This window comes from Crassostrea angulata, chromosome 4 (assembly GCF_025612915.1).
Source record: "Crassostrea angulata isolate pt1a10 chromosome 4, ASM2561291v2, whole genome shotgun sequence".
NCBI classification, from domain to species: domain Eukaryota; kingdom Metazoa; phylum Mollusca; class Bivalvia; order Ostreida; family Ostreidae; genus Magallana; species Magallana angulata.
This window is the reverse complement of record NC_069114.1, coordinates 45,032,933-45,057,121: the sequence shown is the minus strand read 5'-3', so window position 1 is coordinate 45,057,121 and position 24,189 is coordinate 45,032,933. Positions and strand designations below refer to the sequence as shown.

At 35.7% G+C, this 24,189-nt stretch overlaps 1 protein-coding gene and 1 long non-coding RNA gene across 2 annotated transcripts in view; both read left to right on the top strand.

The window, feature by feature from the left end:
• The window catches only part of LOC128182292 (uncharacterized), a 44,841-nt gene extending 21,778 nt beyond the window's left edge, over window positions 1-23,063 (top strand). Inside the window, exons 5-11 of the mRNA XM_052850876.1 lie at window positions 3,386-3,818; window positions 7,968-8,248; window positions 9,790-10,225; window positions 13,864-14,682; window positions 19,925-20,865; window positions 21,155-21,372; window positions 21,898-23,063. Of these exons, the coding sequence (XP_052706836.1) occupies window positions 3,386-3,818; window positions 7,968-8,248; window positions 9,790-10,225; window positions 13,864-14,682; window positions 19,925-20,865; window positions 21,155-21,372; window positions 21,898-21,970 (3,201 nt within the window). The 3' untranslated portion in view covers window positions 21,971-23,063. The remainder of the gene's footprint in view (window positions 1-3,385; window positions 3,819-7,967; window positions 8,249-9,789; window positions 10,226-13,863; window positions 14,683-19,924; window positions 20,866-21,154; window positions 21,373-21,897) is intronic.
• Window positions 6,259-7,768, top strand: LOC128181413 (uncharacterized). Its single transcript, XR_008243313.1, has 2 exons — window positions 6,259-6,321; window positions 6,658-7,768. It is a non-coding gene; the product is annotated as an uncharacterized LOC128181413 (long non-coding RNA).
• Window positions 23,064-24,189: the final 1,126 nt, after the last annotated feature.

The following is a 24,189-nucleotide window of genomic DNA, read 5'->3' as shown; positions in this document are numbered from 1 at the left end:
AAAAATATTGATTTAAAATATAATATTCATACTTTATTTTGGTTAAAATACCGTACACAATGATTTATGACAATTTTATTGAATTCTAAAATCAAGATATATATTAAGATATCCTTTTTCAGTATTTTATTTTTTAATTATTTATTTCATTTTTTTCTGCCTTAAAGTAGTCCGAGTATCGCACTACGTCATAATACGGATTTTACAATAATGGTTCGACTTTTACAAAGCGTTTTAGATACCCGGTATTGATTTTGCTCTTCATCGCTGTTGTAAACAATGGCAATTAGAACGGTAATATATGTATTCTATGAGAGATAGAAATGATTAATGTTGAGAAACTCGATTCTGTTAAAGTAAAATGAAAAACGAAGTTTCTGATTAACCAGGATCTCAGGTATGCTTATATCTTCTTTGTTTTGATGCCCCCCCCCCCCCCCCGGAAATTTCATTTTTCTTTTAATAAAACCGGTTTAATTTTAGAGACAGAAGCTATTTCGAATTTAATCAATCGTCAATTAATTAATGTTTAAATGATATCTATCATTGTTGTCAGATTTAGGCAGAAAACTGTAGCAAAATGTGATGTTTACGGATTTTTTCGTCAGGGTCTACTTGGTTTAGAGCTTATAGCGTGAAAAGTAATCCGTCAACATATAATTTATTTTACCAAATCTTTTTTCTAAGAAGTCAATCTATAGAATATACACCATGAATTTAAGTTTGAGTCCATAAAATAGTAAAAAAAATTACCAAACGCGATACCAGCATTGCATTTTTTGTATTCTATTTTGATACATCAGGTCCATAATGCGTACTTACTTACAAAAATTTTCGCAAAATTATTGATGAGATATGGCTTAAATAAATTTTATACTCTATTTTGTATGTTCAGTTCTAATTTTCCCAAAATTGCTAATTATTTTTAGGAAAAACGGATGTCTGGCAAATTTCATAATGGTCAATAATTTTCACAAGGGGGTACACCCGTCTGAGAGGTGATAACAAACAAACTAGCATGTAAACATGCATATTTTCTTTTGTATATGTATTGCTAGAATGTATATTTATCATTTAAAGCTAAGCTTTTAATGATTGAGCCCATTTAGTGCCGAGTATAGGACTACCTTAATGCTGTTAATTTTAACAGGTTATCAGATAATAACCCCATTCTGTCATTTCTGAAAAAAAAAAACTTATTGTAAATTTAGAAGAAAAGGATGAGAGAGCAGAACAATTAACCCCCTGGGATTAATTATCTTGCCTGCTGCAGAAAATTTAGAGGCTTATCTCTATCTGTCATATGAAGATTAATGAACACCTTTGTCTACAACTGATGTTTGTTTTGAAGTTGAGGTCAACCCTGGGTGATACAATGTATTTGCATTCACTGAAGGCTTGCATTTTATAAAACACCTGTTTGAATCTTTTTTAAATACACATTTAATTTAGTTTTTGTTATAAGACTTGAGGTTATCCCTGTTTTATGCAGATACAAGGTTACTATTTAGAGTTTTTGAACACTCAGGAATTATCTGGAAATTTTAAAAATACAGTTGTTACTAACAATTTTCATATATTTTTTTTTAATGTAATCAAATTAAACTCTCATTCCATTAGCTGCATCCTTATATTTTTACCCCTCAGTTTAACACTTTAATCATATCCAACTACAAATAATGAGATCCTATATATTGCAGTTCTTTACATCTTATGCCAGGCATTTATTTTTCATCATTGTTAATATAAAGAGGATGGAATTCAAAGTTTTTTTCACTTCTCTATATTAATTGTCATAGCGGGGCCCTTCCTGACTGGTCAGTTTTCTAGTTGAAAAAATTGTTATATTTGAAGTTGTATTTTATGACTGTACCAAATGGGCAGTTGTACCATCTTATTCCCCCATCATCTTTTTGATAGTTTTTCGAACACAAGTATATGATAATGATGCCTTTTAAACAGTTTCCATAGTCCTGACACATTATTATTATGAGAATAAAAGCATTATCGCTGTTCTTAAAAAAATATTGCAACGGAAAATCATCTTTGTTTGTAGACATTTGTTGTTTTTTAATAAAGATGAAAATAATGGATGGGCCTTAAATTGGTACAATACTCAGCGACATGCCTGCCAGTACATTGATTTGAATTATAGCTCTTTAACATATGTGACAACTTTTTCCAGTTGAGTTTATTCTTCAATCAAGTGAGTAAGGATATGAAATGTCTTACGAAATGAATTGATGCCTGGTAAATGACATTCGTTTATAATGGAGAAGGTCAATTAAATTTTTCAATGTTTTTAATTTGAGGAATCGAGCGCATTTATTCTGGTGCATTGAGGTACACTTTTTTTCTTTCACATATAGGATTTTAAAAAATAAAATACAATAACTAGTAAGTAGTGGAGGGAAATGTACCTTTATGCTCTTATGTATTTAGATCTTTCTATAAAGTGGTTATGGGGGGCTAAAATAAAGGGAACTGGGAGTTAATCGTGAACACCAACTGAAAATTTAGATATTTATATTGCATATAATCTTAATTATTTTCGGTAAAAATGGTATTCCATTCCAGGTAAATATGTCAAAGATTAAGTATATGCTAAAATGAGTGTAAAATTCGGATATTCATTTTTGGTTAATCTACCGAGGGGCCACATGGCACAATATCCTTTGAACGACCATATGAAGCCAGTGTTGCTCAGGTGAGCAATGTGGCCCATTGGGCCTCTTGTTGTTTAACTAGAGTAAACACAAAGGGACTAAATATCAAGTACATGTACTTTTTTTCACACAAACTGATTTTAACAATTCTAAGATACATACAAAATGAATGTAAGAGAAGTTTCACAGTAAGTTAACTTTTGGAAAGAAATAACTTGATTTTTTCACAAAAAATCAAGAATGGAAAATATATTTAACTACTGCCATTTTAAAAAAAAGAAAAGAAAATATGAAAAATGAAGAAAAGCTCGTGTTTTCTTTTCGTTTGTAAGGTGTTTATTACATAGGACCAAGGAAAAACGTAAAAGTGACGTTGTGATGAGTTTGTGTTTGCGCTGGGTCTTTGCATGGATGTAGGTAACCTTGTTTGTTTACCAGGATTGAACAAATGATGTCATCAACTTCAAAATTTTTACAATATTAAAAGACATCCTGGTTTATTTCCTGGTGAAATTGAAAAATATATCTTTTTACACAAGGAAGTAAACGTCTCAATAATTTCCAAACAACCCTCGTAAATGGGGTTAATGTTAACTTTGTCATAACTGAAGCCCTTTGGGCTTTATTGGATTTGATCACACCCTGATTAAAATTATCACCTCATAATTCTCAAACAATGATACCTTATTCCTTAAATGTTTACATTGAAATTTCCACAGGTAGTCCCAACTCAGCCAAGTGCATCAAATACTTCACTCGTGTTCAAAGAAGGAAATATCCATGTGAAAGTCTATGTGGAGTCTATATTGTATGTGAAAGCAGATGCTCTTGTGAATGCAGCCAATGAAACATTATCACATGGTGCTGGAGTCGCACTTGCAATAAGTGATGCAGCTGGAAGAGAATTTGATGAAGAATGTCAAAGAAAACTCAGACTCAAAGGCTCTTTAAAGACCACCCAGGTTCTAGCAACCAGGCCTGGAGACTTGAAAACCCAATTCAAGTATATCCTAAATGCTGTTGGTCCCATATGGAGTCGGTATTCAGACAAAACTCAATGCCTCTCTGATTTACATGATACCATTGTGAATATCCTGAATGAAGCTGAGAACCTTCATGTCAGAACTTTAGTTATGCCAGCAATCAGCTGTGGTAAGTATGGACTACTTCCTAGTATCAATTTCTTGAAGAGATACATCCATAAACATAAAAAGTTGATACTTTTAAGACTTGTGAATTTCAGCAATACCAAAATTGTTTTACTGAAAGGGCACTTTGGGAGAGGTCTTTATATATAGGTACATATGGAACAATGATATTTTTTATTGTCTATTAAAAAGTTTTTAAAGTGGGAATTTGAAAAATTTGACTCTTTTACTGATATTATGCTGCATTATTTTAAAATTCGTAAACTTTTTTTTAGCTCACCTGAGCTGAAAGCTCAAGTGAGCTATTCTGATCACATTTTGTCTGTCGTCCGTCTGTCCGTCCGTCTGTCCGTCTGTCCATCTGTCCGTCTGTCTGTCCGTAAACTTTTCACATTTTCAACATCTTCTAAAGAACTACTTGGCCAATTTCAACCAAACTTGGCACAAATCATCCTTAGGCAAAGGGGATTCAAAGTTGTGAAAATTAAGGGCCACACCCGTTTTCAAGGGGAGATAATTAGAAATTAATGAAAAATTTCGAGAAATTTTCAAAAATCTTCTTCTCAAGAACCAGAAAGCCAGGAAAGCTGAAACTTGTGTGGAAGCATCTTCAGGTAGTGTAGATTCAAAGTTGTGAAATTCATGACCCCCGGGGGTAGGGTGGGGCCACAATGGGGGGGTCGAAGTTTTACATAGGAATATATAGAGTAAATCTTTAAAAATCTTCTTCTCAGAAACTAAACAGCCAGGAAAGCTGAAACTTGTGTGGAAGCATCCTCAGGTAGTGTAGATTCAAAGTTGTGAAATTCATGACCCCCGGGGGTAGGGTGGGGCCACAATGGGGGGTCGAAGTTTTACATAGGAATATATAGAGTAAATCTTTAAAAATCTTCTTCTCAGAAACTAAACAGCCAGGAAAGCTGAAACTTGTGTGGAAGCATCCTCAGGTAGTGTAGATTCAAAGTTGTGAAAATCATAACCCCTGGGGTTAAGTTGGGGCCACAATGGGGGGTCGAAGTTTTACATAGGAATATATAGAGTAAATCTTTAAAAATCTTCTTCTCAGAAACTAAACAGCCAGGAAAGCTGAAACTTGTGTGGAAGCATCCTCAGGTAGTGTAGATTCAAAGTTGTGAAAATCATGACCCCCAGGGGTAGGGTGGGGCCACAATGGGGGGGTCGAAGTTTTACATAGGAATATATAGAATAAATCTTTAAAAATCTTCTTCTCAGAAACTAATCAGCCAGGAAAGCTGAAACTTGTGTGGAAGCATCCTCAGGTAGTGTAGATTCAAAGTTGTGAAAATCATAACCCCTGGGGTTAGGTTGGGGCCACAATGGGGGGTCGAAGTTTTACATAGGAATATATAGAGTAAATCTTTAAAAATCTTCTTCTCAGAAACTAAACAGCCAGGAAAGCTGAAACTTGTGTGGAAGCATCCTCAGGTAGTGTAGATTCAAAGTTGTGAAAATCATGACCCCCAGGGGTAGGGTGGGGCCACAATGGGGGGTCGAAGTTTTACATAGGAATATACTGTAAAACGAGAAAATTTGGCGCATACGTATTTTAGCGCAAACGCAAGTGCCAGTACATTAGCGCAATTATATTTTAGCGCATGCATCTTTTCTTTCAAAGAGAATACAAAAAATGTTGTTGTTTGATAAACGATAACGCCCAAAATTTAGTTCTGTGTTCACTCAAGCACGTAAACACAACGACTTTCATTTCTATCTCGCATGCACAGTAAACTGTCGTTGAGAACAATACACTTACTTTTGTGTAAATCGTCAGTAGATAGATATGAAAACCTCATTTATTGGCGATGATGTGTAACTTTTGTTGGTAAACAAATTCGAGTTATCGGACTATAAATTTAACGTGTCGACTTGGATAACACTAAAAGAGTCCCGAAACTAAAAGTGAAATCCAAGATAAACTTTTTCATTTTACATTAAAAAAACACAAAAAATATGTATCGTCTTTTTATCTTTATATCCACTAATCATAGTTCAAAGAAATTATGATCAATTTTGTATTGTCAGCGTTAACGATCGCCACGCTTAATCACATTTTCACCTCGAGGCGCTAAATGGAAGTGGCATTGGGAGAAGCCCAATTTTCAAGGTGCTAATAAGGGATATAAAAAAGCATTAAAACTGAATTAAGTAATCCATGTTTAGGCACTTATACCCGATAACCCATACCTTTTACCTGTGTAATTGTTTAAACAAACAGAACCGACAGCATCTGATATTTAAATGAACACTTCTATAAAGCCTTAAAAATGGACTGACGTTATTGTTTTGCAACTTAAAGAAATTTAATACATATGGAAAATCGTTGGCGCACTATTAATTTTAGCGCTCAGAGGCAGTTGCGCCAAAGGCGCTAAAATTTGTAGTGCGCCATATTTTCTCGTTTTACAGTATAGAATAAATCTTTAAAAATCTTCTTCTCAGAAACTAATCAGCCAGGAAAGCTGAAACTTGTGTGGAAGCATCCTCAGGTAGTGTAGATTCAAAGTTTTGAAAATCATAACCCCTGGGGTTAGGTTGGGGCCACAATGGGGGGTCGAAGTTTTACATAGGAATATATAGAGTAAATCTTTAAAAATCTTCTTCTCAGTAACTAATCAGCCAGGAATGCTGAAACTTGTGTGGAAGCATCCTCAGGTAGTGTAGATTCAAAGTTGTGAAAATCATGATCCCTGGGGGTAGGGTGAGGCCACATTGGGGGGGGGTGTTAAAATTTTACGTAGGAATATATAGAGTAAATCTTTAAAAATCTTCTTCTCAGAAACTAATTAGGCAGGAAAGCTGAAACTTGTGGGAAGTATCCTCAGGTAGTGTAGATTCAAAGTTGTGAAAATCATGACCCCTGGGGGTAGGGTGAGGCCACATGGGGGGGGTGTTAAAGTTTTACATAGGAATAAAGAGTAAATCTTTAAAAATCTTCTTCTCAGAAACTAATCAGCAAGATGATTCTTTTTAATTGTTAAGACTTTGGCTCCAGGACAATTCTTCGGCCTCACAAGAAGGTTCAGAGTTTGATGTAGCTAAATATCCCATATATAAACAATTGTAAAGGATCTTTTTGAGAACTGCAATACTCAACATGTGATATGACTATAAAATTGAAGCAGGCAGCTATTTTTTCAGTAGAATCATTTTGTATTACTGTTTTGGGTTATTGCCCTTGATTTATTGATTCTTGATTATTTTAATTAATGCATCCACTGTTAACCAATTAATGTGATGATTATTTTTATACAATAATAAATATTCAATGTATATAAGTTGTTCTGCATAAGTAGTTTTGGGTTAGGCTGGATTAGTTTGTTTATTTTTGATTTCCAATTTTTAGATACTATGAATTATTTCAGGCTGGCACATATATAGGGACAGTGTCTATTGCATTGCAACGAGTGGCTGTTTGGGGTTAAACTTGAACAGGTACGGAGAGATTGAGGGTGTTGACATCCCTGCACTTTCTAATTTTCGTGTTTTTCTAACCAACGATACAGAATGTGCGGTCATTTCTGCCCTGTATCGCATTGATACAAGTGTGCGGTCATACCTGCTTGTATTGGTGGTGGTTGCGGCGGAGCACTAGTGTATGGTCATCCCTGCTGGTGTTCTGGCCTTTCTAGTGCAAGTGTGCGGCACTCCCTGCGTTAGGTTGAGCTGTTGGCGCAAGTGTGAGGTCATCCCTGCTTGCGTTATCTCTGCTTGCATTAACGTTGGTACCTGTTGAGTTGCGTAGGTGTGCGGTCATCCCTGCCTGCATAACGTTGAGTCCCTATATATGTGCAGGAGCGGTGATTAAAGTCTGCTCTTGTAAATATTTTCAGCAATCAGGGCTATCCGAGTTCCAAGGGGGAAAAATGGATTTTATTTATACAGGATCTACATGTATTAATGTACATTGTCCAGATTGTATTATGACTCCATTAAGCTGACTTTATCATACCTATTGTTCCTCAGGTGAGCGATGTGGCCCATGGGCCTCTTGTTATATGACTTGTTTGTCTCCTATATTTCAGATTGAATAAGAATGATTCTTACTTGGCAAGTTATAAAGTTATATAGCCCTTTGTGTTCATGCATCAAACCAGGACACCACAATTTTTAGGAGGATAATTATCTTTTGTAGGAATATTTGGGGTTCCATTAAAACTTTGTGCTGAAATGTACTTGCAAGGAATAATAAGTTTCAGCAGACAGACAGGTTTGTATCTGAAGGAGATCCACATAGTAGACATAGATGTCAGTGTCCTGAGAGAAATGACAGATGCTTACCATAACTACAAGAAAAACCCAGACTCTATATCCATTCGAGATGCAAAGACACGTTATCCTGCCTTGATGAAAGCCTCGAGATCATTATTGGAAACTGACAGGGATGATGAAAAATCTGGACAACAGACTGCCAAGGTTTTCTGTTTTTAGCTCACCTGAGCTGAAAGCTCAAGTGAGCTATTCTGATCACATTTTGTCTGTCGTCCGTCTGTTCGTAAAATTTTCACATTTTCAACATCTTCTCAAGAACTACTGGGCCAATTTCAACCAAACTTGGCACAAATCATCCTTAGGCAAAGGGGATTCAAAGTTGTGAACATTAAGGGTCACACCCGTTTTCAAGGGGAGATAATTAGAAATTAATGAAAAATTTCGAGAAATTTTCAAAAATCTTCTTCTCAAGAACCATAAAGCTAGGAAAGCTGAAACTTGTGTGGAAGCATCCTCAGGTAGTGTAGATTCAAAGTTGTGAAATTCATGACCTCCGGGGGTAGGGTGGGGCCACAATGGGGGCTCTAAGTTTTACATAGGAAAATATAGAGTAAATCTTTAAAAATCTTCTTCTCAGAAACTAATCAGCCAGGAAAGCTGAAACTTGTGTGGAAGCATCCTCAGGTAGTGTAGATTCAAAGTTGTGAAATTCATGACCCCCGGGGTAGGGTGGGGCCACAATGGGGGCTCTAAGTTTTACATAGGAATATATAGAGTAAATCTTTAAAAATCTTCTTCTCAGAAACTAATCAGCCAGGAAAGCTGAAACTTGTGTGGAAGCATTCTCAAGAAGTTTAGATTCAAATGTGAAATTCATGACCCCCGGGGGTAGATTGGGGCCACAATTGGGGGTCGAAGTTTAACATAGAAATGTATAGAGAAATTTTTAAAAATCTTCTTCCCAGAAACTAGTCAGCCAGAAAAGCTGAAACTTGTGTGGAAGCATCCTCTGGTAGTGTAGATTCAAAGTTGTGAAATTCATGATCCCCGGGGGTAGGGTGGGGCCACAATGGGGGGTCGAAGTTTTACATAGGAATATATAGAGTAAGTCTTTAAAAATCTTCTTCTCAGAAACTAGTCAGCCAGGAAAGCTGAAACTTGTGTGGAAGCATCCTCAGGTAGTGTAGATTCAAAGTTGTGAAAATCATGATCACTGGGGGTAGGATGGGGCCACATTGGGGGGTGGGTGTTAAAGTTTTACATAGGAATATATAGAGTAAATCTTTAAAAATCTTCTTAGAAACTAATCAGCTAGATGATTCTTTCTAATTGTTAAGACTTTGTCTTCAAGACAATTCTTCAGCCTCACAAGAAGGTTCAGAGTTTGATGTAGCTTTATATCCCATATATAAACAATTGTTAAGGATCTTTTTGAGAACTGCAATACTCAACATGTGATATGACTATAAAATCATCCTGTTAGAAAAGGGACTAATGATTATAAACATAAGAATATCCAGGGGGGAAAATGGATTTTATTTATACAGGATCTACATGTAATATTGTACATTGTCCAGATTGTTTGTATTATGACTCCATTAAGCTGATTTTATCATACCTATTGTTCCTAAGGTGAGCGATGTGGCCCATGGGCCTCTTGTTAGATAAAATGATGGTTAATACTAGACTCTGAAGCCTCTTATTTTTACAGTTTATGACGTTTATTTGTGTTAAAATTTCTACAGGTAGCCATAACTCAGTCATCTGCATCAAACATCCAACCTCTTCAGTTCACAGAAGGTTATATCCAGGTGAAAGTCAATGTGGGGTCTATATTGTATGTGAAAGCAGATGCTCTTGTGAATGCAGCCAATGAAACATTATCACATGGTGCTGGAGTCGCACTTGCAATAAGTGATGCAGCTGGAAGAGAATTTGATGAAGAATGTCAAAGAAAACTCAGACTCAAAGGCTCTTTAAAGACCACCCAGGTTCTAGCAACCAGGCCTGGAGACTTGAAAACCCAATTCAAGTATATCCTAAATGCTGTTGGTCCCATATGGAGTCGGTATTCAGACAAAACTCAATGCCTCTCTGATTTACATGATACCATTGTGAATATCCTGAATGAAGCTGAGAACCTTCATGTCAGAACTTTAGTTATGCCAGCAATCAGCTGTGGTAAGTATGGACTACTTCCTAGTATCAATTTCTTGCAGAGATACATCCATAAACATAAAAAGTTGATACTTTTAAGACTTGTGAATTTCAGCAATACCAAAATTGTTTTACTGAAAGGGCACTTTGGGAGAGGTCTTTATATATAGGTACATATGTGACAATAATATTTTTATTATTGTCCATTAAAAAGTTTTTAAAGTGAGAATTTGAAAAATTTGACACATTTACTGATATTATGCTGCATAACCTTATTATTAAAACCGATTTGGTTGGATTATTCCGATCGCATCGCGTTCAACTCTATCAGCTACGTCATGCCTAAACAATACCTGCACTTTTTTATTGTTGGATTCAGCTTATCGTTGATTGGCTGCTGGTTCAGACTAAATTATGCACGGACAGAACAACAATGAAAATTTCGCCAGGGTACTCGTGACTGTCAAAATTGGGAGGGGTTTCAAAGGTGTCTGCTTGTGATAAAACATACATATGGTACATACATGAATAGTTGTAGCGCTATGTAGAAATTTTGTATAAAGTTGGTAAACATAAATCTATAGTGCATACAATACTTACATGTACAAAAAACGGCATACAAAGATAACGCTATTTTTGAAAATATCTACATCATCTCATACCACAGTTTGTGCAAATAATTAGGGTCTTCCGTTTCCAACGGAAGACCCTCTTGTTATTCTACGGTTTCTTTTTCTTTATTATTCTTTTTTTTCTTTTTCTGACTTTTTTGGAGCGCAATTTCTCAAAAACTATCCAACCGATTCGCACAAAATTTTCAGGACTGACAGAGCATGATCGGCACTACATATTATAAAATTTTCAAATGATGACGTCACTTCCGGTTTCAGATATTGACGATTTTGTAAATTTTTATGGGTCATTTTGTCCATGCAACTCCTCCGAAACTATTCAAGATAGAAGCTTGAAATTTTCAGGGATTGTAGATGAATGTATGTAGATGTACCCCCATGCTTCCAATGATGAAAATTGCTAAAGGCCTCAAAGCTCGCCTGAAGCGGAAAATTGGCACCAAATTTTTTCACGAAATTTTTGCACATTTTCTGTGATATCTTTTGATGTATAAATATTTTGTTAAAACATGTAAAGCAAAAGTTGTTTTAAATTACACGGGCTTTCGTTTAATATCAAGAAAAGGGGGTTGGCCCCTCAAATAAGGGGCCAAGAGGGCTGTAAAGTCTTCTTACAATAACTCTTTACTGAATAATAATTTGTTATTAATTATAGAAGCAAAAATGTTCATTGTTGGGCTGTTTATCTATACAGTACCATACTTAAGTCATATGTTACGTAATTAGGGGTTTCAAGGGGCCAGAAATTCAAAATTTCGATCATTAATATATCAAAAAGGAGAAATATTTTGAAAAGCATTGCAGAACAAAAGTTGCTAAAAATAATGTTCTGTACAATATGCCACCTTAAATCTTTTTGTTCATGACCCCATTTAGGAGATAAAGGGCCGGCCCCTAAAACACATTTGTACAGATATCCTAAGAACGGTTAACATTTCGTGAACACTTGTTGAACAAAATATGTTTATATTTGCAAGACCTTTCATTTGATATCAAGAAAAAGGGGCTGGCCCCTCCAATTAGGAGTCAAGAGGAGTCTTAAATCTTCTTACAAGAACTCTTTACTGAACAATAATTTGTTATTAATTATAGAAGCAAAAATGTTCATTGTAGAGCTGTTTATCTATACAGTATCATACCTAAGTCATATATTACGTAATTAGGGGTTTCAAGGGGCCAGAAATTCAAAATTTCGATCATTAATATATGAAAAAGGAGAAATATTTTTAAAAGCAATGAAGAACAAAAGTTGTTCAAAAAAATGTTCTGAACAATATGATACCATAAATTTTGTTTGTGGCCCCGGTAAAGAGTTAAAGAGTCGGCCCCTAAAATACAGTTGTTAAGATATCTCGATAACGGTTAACCATTCGTGAACCTTTGTAGAACAAAATATGCTTATATTAGCGAGACCTTTTATTTGATATCAAGAAAAAGGGGCTGACCCCTCAAATTAGGGGCCAGAAGGGCTATAAGGTCTTTTTATAATAACTCTTTTCTAACCAACAATTTGATATTAATCATAAAGCAACAAAGGAGCTTTTATTAAGCTTAATTTAAAACTGAAATCCGTTTTAAAATCAGACGATGCATTACAAAAAAATTGGGATTTAGAAATTGAGTTTTCTTGAGTTTAAATCGGACGATGCATTACAGAGATATCGGGGTTTAAAAATTTATTTTTCCGGAAATTTTGATTCCACATTCTTGGTTAAAAAAATAGTGTTATGTTCAAAGTTAAATTAACTCGTACCTAATATAATTCGGAAATTGTTAATTCGTACTTGAAGACATTCGGGACTTTTTTTTATGAAGTCGTTCTAGAAATTGTAAAGGTTTTTGTTAATTCGTTCTTGAAATCATTCAGACATCGTTAAGTCGTACTAAGAATTATTCGATTTTTTAAAAATATTTTTTTTATTTTCTTTGTAGTTGGTTTTAGAACTCTGCTTCTTACAGGAACTTCTATCTCTATTCTCGACACCACCGGAAGACCCACTCGTTGCTTTGCAACGAGCTTTGCTCTAGTTCATTTAAATAATTCTTCATTTATAGACTATAGTTTACTACTGTTAATAATTGTCGCTTTACTTGCCCAAAAACTTTCTCCTATTAAACAACCTTTAGGCTAACTCGGAAGGCGGATCAAAAGCTGTCATTTTTATATGTAAGCAAACCAGTGTTCATGTATGGAGCTGGTGATCAGTGGTTCAGAGACAAGTAAAATAAAGAAATCTTCAGTGAATTGTTTGGGGATAATTTAGTATATGATATATATTTACATTGAAAGTGATAAGGTATCAGAAGATGAAATGAATCTGACACTTGTCTAACGAAGACGCACATGTAGATAACCCTTGCACTTTCCGTCTCATTCTTTTGCATCATTGTTCAATTTGTTAATTGACTTGATTGCCGCTCGAAAGATGTAAAAATCGAGGAATTCATATCAATCACTTCGACTGGTAAGTTAGTATGTAATACATGTACATTATACATTTACAGTGCATACATGAAATGAATGCTTAGCACATGCAACTTTTTGAGACTATGGTTTAACGCCCGTTTACAGAGAGAGAGAGAGAGAGAGAGAGAGAGAGAGAGGGTTTTGTTCAGAATTTAAACATGGGGGTAGTCGATAATGACTCCATATTGGGGAAAATGAACTGTTCTGAGAAACCCTTCAGATATGGCATTGCATAAGTGGGTTCTGATAACTTGATAACTCCGCCTAAGAAAAGGTGTTGAGCAATCATAAAGTTTTCACAATGGCAGTGTGTATTGTTTATAATATATGCATGACGTAGCTGACAGAATTGATCGTGATGCTATCAGAAAAAGCCAACCAAAGCAGTTTTGATAATATTTTAAAGTTCGTAAAAATTGTAGATAAGACTTGTTTGTCTCCTATATTTCAGATTGAATAAGAATAATTCTTACTTGGCAAGTTATAAAGTTATATAGTCCTTTGTGTTCATGTATCAAACCAGGAATACCACAATTTTTAAGGGGATACATTATCTTTTGTAGGAATATTTGGGGTTCCATTAAAACTTTGTGCTGAAATGTACTTGCAAGGAATAATAAGTTTCAGCAGACAGACAGGTTTGTATCTGAAGGAGATCCACATAGTAGACATAGATGTCAGTGTCCTGAGAGAAATGACAGATGCTTACCATAACTACAAGAAAAACCCAGACTCTATATCGATTCGAGGTGCAAAGACACGATATCCTGCCTTGATGAAAGCCTTGAGATCTTCATCTGTGTTTGACGTGGATGATAAAAGAGATCATGTAGACACAACCCAACAAAGAAACAATGTGAGAACTCCAAGACCCCTAGAGTTCAGAAGCTCTGAACAGAGGCACACTGAAAACCTCCCTCAAAGCAAGGGAGGATGTCTTTTCAAAATGAAGGATGAAAAATTTGGATCACAAATTGCCAAGGTTTTCAGTTTTCAAAATAAAATGGTGGTTAAAATTTATACTGGCAGTATTGTACGGTTTCAAGGGGATGCCCTGATATGCAGCAATGATGATGGAATGTCAGGAATTGGTCCTTTAGCAAAGGCTGTTGCAGCAGGAGGGGGATCAAAATACAATGAAAGTTATTCCAAAATGAAAAAAAAATCTCAATATGGTTTATATAAATGGAAATTAGGAGAAGTGGAAACATGCAGTGGAGGGGATTTGAATGTCCGTTTTGTAGTCCATGCTGTTATCCAATCAATGTTCAGAACAGACCAAGAAAGCCTGAAATCTTATAAAACAACATTGATGAAAATATTTTATACCATCAACAGCTACAAGAATTCAAAAAAATTTGCCATGCCTTTGATTGGTGCAGGTATATGGTCAATATGTTATATATAAATACAATATTAGAGTTGCCTTTTTAGCTCACCTGAGCTGAAAGCTCAAGTGAGCTATTCTGATCACATTTTGTCTGTCGTCCGTCTGTCCGTCTGTCCGTCCGTCTGTCCGTCCGTCAGTCTGTCCGTAAACTTTTCACATTTTCAACATATTCTCAAGAACTACTAGGCCAATTTCAACCAAACTTGGCACAAATCATCCTTAGGCAAAGGGGATTCAAAGTTGTGAACATTAAGGGTCACACCCGTTTTCAAGGGGAGATAATTAGAAATTAATGAAAAATTTCGAGAAATTTTCAAAAATCTTCTTCTCAAGAACCAGAAAGCCAGGAAAGCTGAAACTTGTGTGGAAGCATCCTCAGGTAGTGTAGATTCAAAGTTGTGAAATTCATGACCCCCGGGGGTAGGGTGGGGCCACAATGGGGGGTCGAAGTTTTACATAGGAATATATAGAGTAAATCTTTAAAAATCTTCATCTCATAGACTAAACAGCCAGGAAAGCTGAAACTTGTGTGGAAGCATCCTCAGGTAGTGTAGATTCAAAGTTGTGAAAATCATGACCCCCGGGGGTAGGGTGGGGCCACAATGGGGGGTCGAAGTTTTACATAGGAATATATAGAGTAAATCTTTAAAAATCTTCTTCTCAGAAACTAATCAGCCAGGAAAGCTGAAACTTGTGTGGAAGCATCCTCAGGTAGTGTAGATTCAAAGTTGTGAAAATCATGACCCCCGGGGGTAGGGTGGGGCCACAATGGGGGGTCGAAGTTTTACATAGGAATATATAGAGTAAATCTTTAAAAATCTTCTTCTCAGAAACTAATCAGCCAGGAAAGCTGAAACTTGTGTGGAAGCATCCTCAGGTAGTGTAGATTCAAAGTTGTGAAAATCATGACCCCTGGGGTTAGGTTGGGGCCACAATGGGGGGTCAAACTTTTACATAGGAATATATAGAGTAAATCTTTAAAAATCTTCTTCTCAGAAACTAATCAGCCAGGAAAACTGAAACTTTTGTGGAAGCATCCTCAGGTAGTGTAGATTCAAAGTTGTGAAAATCATGACCCCTGGGGTTAGGTTGGGGCCACAATGGGGGGTCAAACTTTTTCATAGGAATATATAGAGTAAATCTTTAAAAATCTTCTTCTCAGAAACTAATCAGCCAGGAAAACTGAAACTTGTGTGGAAGCATCCTCAGGTAGTGTAGATGCAAAGTTGTGAAAATCATGACCCCCGGGGGTAGGGTGGGGCCACAATGGGGGGTCGAAGTTTTACATAGGAATATATAGAGTAAATCTTTAAAAATCTTCATCTCAGAAACTAATCAGCCAGGAAAGCTGAAACTTGTGTGGAAGCATCCTCAGGTAGTGTAGATTCAAAGTTGTGAAAATCATGACCCCCGGGGTTAGGGTGGGGCCACAATGGGGGGTCGAAGTTTTACATAGGAATATATAGAGTAAATCTTTAAAAATCTTCTTCTCAGAAACTAAACAGCCAGGAAAGCTGAAACTTGTGTGGAAGCATCCTCAGGTAGTGTAAATTCAAAGTTGTGAAAATCATGACCCCCGGGGTTAGGGTGGGGCCACAATGGGGGGTCGAAGTTTTACATAGGAATATATAGAGTAAATCTTTAAAAATCTTCTTCTCAGAAACTAATCAGCCAGGAAAGCTGAAACTTGTGTGGAAGCATCCTCAGGTAGTGTAGATTCAAAGTTGTGAAAATCATGACCCCTGGGGTTAGGTTGGGGCCACAATGGGGGGTCAAACTTTTACATAGGAATATATAGAGTAAATCTTTAAAAATCTTCTTCTCAGAAACTAATCAGCCAGGAAAACTGAAACTTTTGTGGAAGCATCCTCAGGTAGTGTAGATTCAAAGTTGTGAAAATCATGACCCCTGGGGTTAGGTTGGGGCCACAATGGGGGGTCAAACTTTTACATAGGAATATATAGAGTAAATCTTTAAAAATCTTCTTCTCAGAAACTAATCAGCCAGGAAAACTGAAACTTTTGTGGAAGCATCCTCAGGTAGTGTAGATTCAAAGTTGTGAAAATCATGACCCCCAGGGGTAGGGTGGGGCCACAGTGGGGGGTCGAAGTTTTACATAGGAATATATAGAGTAAATCTTTAAAAATCTTCTTCTCAGAAACTAATCAGCCAGGAAAGCTGAAACTTGTGTAGAAGCATCCTCAGGTAGTGTAGATTCAAAGTTGTGAAAATCATGACCCCTAGGGGTAGGGTGAGGCCACATTGGGGGGGGTGTTAAAATTTTACATAGGAATATATAGAGTAAATCTTTAAAAATCTTCTTCTCAGAAACTAATCAGCCAGGAAAGCTGAAACTTGTGGGAAGTATCTTCAGGTAGTGTAGATTCAAAGTTGTGAAAATCATGATCCCTGGGGGTAGGGTGAGGCCACATGGGGGGGGGGGGGTGTTAAAATTTTACATAGGAATATATAGAGTAAATCTTTAAAAATCTTCTTCTCAGAAACTAATCAGCCAGGAAAGCTGAAACTTGTTTGGAAGCATCCTCAGGGAGTGTAGATTCAAAGTTGTGAAAATCATGATCCCTAGGGGTAGGGTGAGGCCACATTGGGGGGGGGGGTGTTAAAATTTTACATAGGAATATATAGAGTAAATCTTTAAAAATCTTCTTCTCAGAAACTAATCAGCCAGGAAAGCTGAAACTTGTGGGAAGTATCTTCAGGTAGTGTAGATTCAAAGTTGTGAAAATCATGATCCCTGGGGGTAGGGTGAGGCCACATAGGGGGGGGGTGTTAAAGTTTTACATAGGAATAAAGAGTAAATCTTTAAAAATCTTCTTCTCAGAAACTAATCAGCAAGATGATTCTTTATAATTGTTAAGACTTTGGCTCCAGGACAATTCTTCGGCCTCACAAGAAGGTTCAGAGTTTGATGTAGCAAAATATCCCATATATAAACAATTGTAAAGGATCTTTTTGAGAACTGCAATACTCAACATGTGATATGACTATAAAATTGAAGCAGTCAGCTATTTTTTCATTAGAATCTTTTTGTATTACTGTTTTGGGTTATTGCCCTTGATTTATTGATTCTTGATTATTTTAATTAATGCATCCACTGTTAACCAATTATTGTGATGATTATTTTTATACAATAATAAATATTCAATGTATATAAGTTGTTTTGCATAAGTAGTTTTGGGTTAGGCTGGATTAGTTTGTTTATTTTTGATTTCCAATTTTTAGATACTATGAATTATTTTAGGCCGGCACATATATAGGGACAGTGTCTATTGCTTTGAACTGAGCGACTGTTTGGGGTTAAACTTGAACAGGTACGGAGAGATTGAGGGTGTTAACATCCCTGGTCTATCTAATCTTCGTGTTTTTCTAACCAACGATACAGAATGTGTGGTCATTTCTGCCCTGTATCGCATTAATACAAGTGTGCGGTCATACCTGCTTGTATTGGTGGTGATTGCGGCGCCTGCGTTAGGTTGAGCTGTTGGCGCAAGTGTGCGGTCATCCCTGCTTGCGTTATCTCTGCTTGCGTTAACGTTGGTACCTGTTGAGTTGCGTAGGTGTGTGGTCATCCCTGCCTGCGTAACGTTGAGTCCCTATATATGTGCATGAGCGGTGATTAAAGTCTGCTCTTGTAAATATTGGCAGCAATCAGGGCTATCCGAGTTCCAAGGGGGAAAAATGGATTTTATTTTTACAGGATCTACATGTATTAATGTACATTGTCCAGATTGTATTATGACTCCATTAAGCTGACTTTATCATACCTGTTGTTCCTCAGGTGAGCGATGTGGCCCATGGGCCTCTTGTGTTTAGATTGAAGTGACTCGGTACATGTATTTAACATTACCTTCAGTTCTTAATTTTGATGTGACTTTTTCTATTAAGTACCGGTGGTGTCATGTTCATTTTGACAACTGCAACAATACCTGCCTTCTTTCAATAATTTAATCAATGAATGTGTGATGGGGCAGATTTATCAATAAACAGGAATGTACTGGCTGAACAACAATTTTTTACTTTTTAATTTATTTGAACATGTTGTATGTGGTAATTTACTTATTTCTTTATATACTGACAGTTTAGAAAGGCTAGCTGTTCCTCACAGAAACAGTTCACTACCAATACTGTATATGTAATGCATGTAGAAAGTATTTTGGAACTTTCATCACCATTTATATAAATTGCACTGTAAAGTTAATATACACACTTGATTTTATTAATATAAATGAGAGAATATAAACAGAAGAGCTGTAATTTATTTTAATAAAAGAACTCTGTCCAAGCAATCAATTATTGTTATGCAGATTCAACCAATTGAAAATGTTGTGGTCAGGAGGCTGGTATTGTTTATGCTAACTGCAGCAGTTAAAATTGAATGGACACAACTTGAAAAGTCACACAAAAATGGAATTTTAAATAACTGTAGAACAATCATAGCTCTGTACGTAGAAATATTTGGGTAGAAAGCTAATTAAAGTGAGCTTTTTTTATCACTTTTTGTCTGGTGTTGTCCGTCAATCCATCTGTAATTTTTTTTTCACATTTCCGGCTTCTTCTCCAGAACCAATGGGCCAATTTTAAGTTAACTTGGCACAAAGCATCATTTGGTGAAGAGGATTTAGGTTTGTTAAGATGAAGGGGAGATAATTAATAGTATTGCTTTGTGGTATTTTTATAAAATCTTCTTATCATAAACCATTTGGTCATAGAAGTTGTTACTTGGGTGGAAACATCCTCAGGTAGTGTAGATTTAAGTTTGTTCAAATCATGATCGCCAGGGATATAAATGTTAGGGCTACAGTGGGGGTTGAATTTTTACATAGGAATCTTCATAAGAATCATAGGAAAAATTTTCTCAAATCAAACTTTACACAAAAACTGTAACTTGTGTGGAAGCATCCTCAGGTATTGCAAGGACTCCCTCCCCCCCCCCCCCCCCCCCCCCCCCCCCCTTTTCATAAAGAGTGCAAGTCCTTCTGGACGGATTATTATATGAATTTCTCAGGCAAGCTGACATTAGTAATAAACAGTAGTGGCAGCAAATATTTCAGCAAGTGGTTAAGAAGAAATTAGAAATAAGATAAAATTAAGTGTATTTTAAAGGGAAAAGCTACTCATCATTCTTAGTTTTCTAGAAAGCTACATCTCTGCAGCTTTAGTTCTGCAGCTTTAATTTGTATTATGCTTATTGCATAAAATATTTGTATTTTTAGGTCAATTAGAAGACAAAGCAGGGGACCTTCAAAAATGCTGTCAAACTTTTTTCCAAGTTCTTAACGATTTCTTTGATGGTCATCAGGCAGACTGTCGCATAGGAGAGCTTCATCTGATTAATAGAAATCCAAAGGTTACTCAAACATTGATTGATATCTTCAAGTGCAACTGCACTCAACCATCAGAATATGAAAAAAGTCCTGTGAAGAATGAACAAAAATCAAGACATTTAAGTTTTACTGCACCAAGTAATGATGAAAATACTTCCACCAAGTTTCTTGTTCAAAGACAGCACAGTTGGACCAATTGCACAGAAACCACAGAGAAACAACCTGTAGAGGGCAGAGGATTAGGTGCTCGGGCAAAAACAGGAATGTCAAAGTCAATGTATGGGAAATATCCAAGTGGAGGAGCAACAGGGTTTGACAGAAATTATCGTTACACAGGAGACAGTGGTCATCTGACAGAAGCCAAATCTACCAGGGACGGTCAATCAATGAGGAATGGAACTGAAGGTGAGAAAACAAAGACTCCAGCAAAGGAAGGAAACTTGTTGATTATTAGTGATGATGATGATGATGAGAAAAGCCATGATAAAACTCATGATGATGATCAGAAAAGTCATGATGAAACTAGTCTACATGATGTTCCAAGTGTTGAGAGTAGTGATGATAAGACCGCTACCTGTGTAATATGTCTGGATGATGTGAAGGATGGTATGAAACTGGACTGTAATCACGAGTTCTGTAAATCTTGTTTGACACAATCCTTCACAAAACACAAAAAGGCCTGTCCTGTTTGTGGTAAAATATTTGGAGAAATTACAGGAAATCAGCCTCCGGGAGTAATATCTGTTGAAAAAGAGGGACGATCATTACCAGGATACGAGAATTGTGGAACGATTATAGTCAAATACAACTTTAAATCAGGAATACAAGGGGTATGGACAATCACATCTAACATTTTAATAAAATAAATTATGTGTAACTATATAAAAAATGTAATACATGTAATTGCAGGAAATAACTTTATATATGTTTTGCACGTGTATGATTGATGTTTTAAATATTTATATAGTGAAATGTAAGTTTTAAGTTATCACTTGCTTCCAGATTGTCTATTTTGACAACTATAATTTTATCAATTTATAACGATATATTGTAATTAAAAAAAAAAAAATATAGCATTTTGAATCTATTAATTACTTAATCAAAAAAATTAAATCCCAGCCTGAGCACCCAAACCCTAAACAGCCATACGAAGGAACAGAGCGACGGGGATTGCTCCCTGACAACGAAGAAGGCCAAAAGGTCCTGAGACTATTGAAGAAGGCGTTTGACAGGCGGTTGGTTTTCACTATTGGGTACTCTAGAACCACAGGAAAAGATAACGTCGTCACTTGGAATGACATTCATCACAAAACCAAGAGGGACACAGGGGCTCAAAGGTAAGGTTGCAAACCTATAAAAACATTGCCTGTCAATGGTAAACCAGATTACTGGTAGTATAGGGTTCATTTTTAATGTTCATAATTTAGAATTACTAGGTAGGTAGAAATACAAATTAGAAATAATGATGTAAGTTTTGTATTTACACTATCCCAGATTTCTTTGCATGATGTAAAATTCTTGAATAGACTTTAATATTTACGAGCCAAAAAATTGATAAAATTAAAACCAAAAGACTGAAACCACTGTTAATTTTTTGAAATTCTAATGTAACAACCCTAATAACACTCGTGAAATATTCATCATTTTTAATTTTAGATTGTTAGATTTTTCATTTTTTTTCCATCTACGGCATGTTACTATGGTAACAAGGTAACCATTACAATAATGAAGGGTGTCTTGCTTCTTCATTTATCAAAAAGTATCAAACTATGATATGTGCCCAAAAAAATAAAAAAATAGGAGGCATTGCCCTGCCAATGAATATTAGAATTTACAAAGAAGTGATCATTTTTTTTTCATAGATTTGGTTACCCAGACCCCACCTATCTCCAGAGAGTGCAGGAAGAACTAGCAGCAAAGGGAGTGACAGAGTGACACCAATAAAATCAGGAGACTCTTCCCTAGTTTCTATAACGTAGATACATGTACTGTTATGATTGACTCTTGCCAAGAGTATGTGATATAATTATAAGTATTCAACAATCAAATTATTTATTGGATTGTTAGTGAAATCGGTCAGTTTTACTAAACTTTAAAAGAGTGTCTTTTTAATGAGTGGGAAATACTTGTGAATTTTACTATGGGTAGAGTGACTGCTGGGTTGCAAAAATTATCACCAGATAAACATTTTTTTTATAGAGGCCTGGGATATTGAACTATGCTATGAATAATATGTCCTATGAAAATATGATTTTTTTACTTGTGCAAATTAACCCCTTAAAAGTCTTTATTTCATGTGGTCACTGAATTTTACCCTTACAAAAATGTCCACATTTACAGTCAGCTGCATTTTTGTGATGTCCTGACATGTTGACCTAGTATGTTTTATTTCGTGTACATTATACACTTTCTTAACTTCTAGCTACAGCCAGTGTACAGTCGATCATGGATATAATTTGGACTTTTCCAAAGGTACGATCATTGATGTACAATGTAATTTGGATTTTCCCCACATATGATGAAATTTATAGTTCTTTTCATCATCTTAAAACCTCATGTAAAATCACTTGAATTCTGTTACATTATTAGTTTCAATTCATCTGTAAAAAATTCATCACTATTTTATATACCATAACAGCCCGATTAGAAAACTTAGTTTGAAACCAGTCGCTAAACTATGGTAAATTAATGTCAGTACGATTAACATTGATGTCTTATGTATAGCACGTTATTTGATTTTCTTGCAACTACTGTACACAGAGTTACGTCAGTCCTGTGTTATTTTCACCCTTCTTCATTGAAACGGTTTTGCCTCATCTTGACTTTGCCCAGACAAAGTTGTGTCTAAAAAGAGATAATTTGAGACATTGAAATTCGCCCAGTCGTGAATTTGCCAGTTGACAACAAGGATGAATATTTCCCTGTATATAGTATTCTGTTAGTTTAATACACAGATCACAATCGACTGTTACATAATATATCTACAAATCTTATTCGTTGTAAATATTCACCCTTAAACACTACCATTGTTTTAACGATTTTACAAATCACATTTTGTATCTACAGTAGCACTTAAATGCTAGACTAAGTCTATTTTAATTAGACCATTTTTAATCATTTACATGAATCGATGTGTGTCCTCTCTCAAATTTCTGTTCAAACTTTAGGTCAGAATTTTAAAAAACCCATTTTTTTTCCAAAGGTGGGTAAATAATAGTATATGTGTGTGTGGGGGGGGGGGGGGGGGGGGGGGGGGGGGAGAGATATGTACTGCAGAATGTAAAAAAAACTAGAGCAAAGCTCGTGGCAAAGCCACGAGTAGGTCTTCCGTTGTTGCTGCGGGTTAAAAATATATGTAATATGGTGTCAAACGATTATATGACTAAACTTTCAGTTCTGCTTTTGTTATAAAAACGTGTTGTGATTGAAAGCCTGTATATAAAATGTGTTTTGAACAAGACAGGAAGAAAATGTTTTAGGAAAACTATTTGTCGAACACAGTCTGTGTAATCGTTTCAAAAATTCTATAAAATGTGAGATGTTTAATGGCGAGTTAAATTTTAAAAGGGTAGCAAGCATTGTTATAAACAGTATGTACTCATGATTCATGTCAGGAATTGCAGTTTTTTTTTTTAAAAAACCTAACCCGCCTACAAAACACGTAAACTTTTCTCTAAGATAACTTGTTTATTTAAATCTTTCTAAATTTTTGAAGACTATTTGCAAGTTTAAAATTGTTACGGGCTGACAAAATTTAGTAATTAGTCAAAATTGATGGCATCTTTGAGATTTTCTTCAGGGAAATGTGTGTCGTCTGATATTATTTAATGATACGAGTAGATTTGAACATTCAAAATAATATATAATCAGCTAATAAAAAAGATGAGCGGGAGAATTTATGCAAAGGCGAGCATCTAACTTTTACACCAGATGGTGCTGTTTCATAGAGACACCGCTATGTAATGTGAATTAAATAACCTTATTTACAGAAATGAATATTACTTCTCTCGACGATGTAATAATATGCAAAATCCTTATTTTTATGTCAGTGGGATGACTAATTAAATTTAAAAAAAAAAACTTCAATTGCGCTTGCGTAAATTGGAATTCTGGGAAGGAATTAGACAGTTCGTGTTAGAGAAATTCGAAGAAGT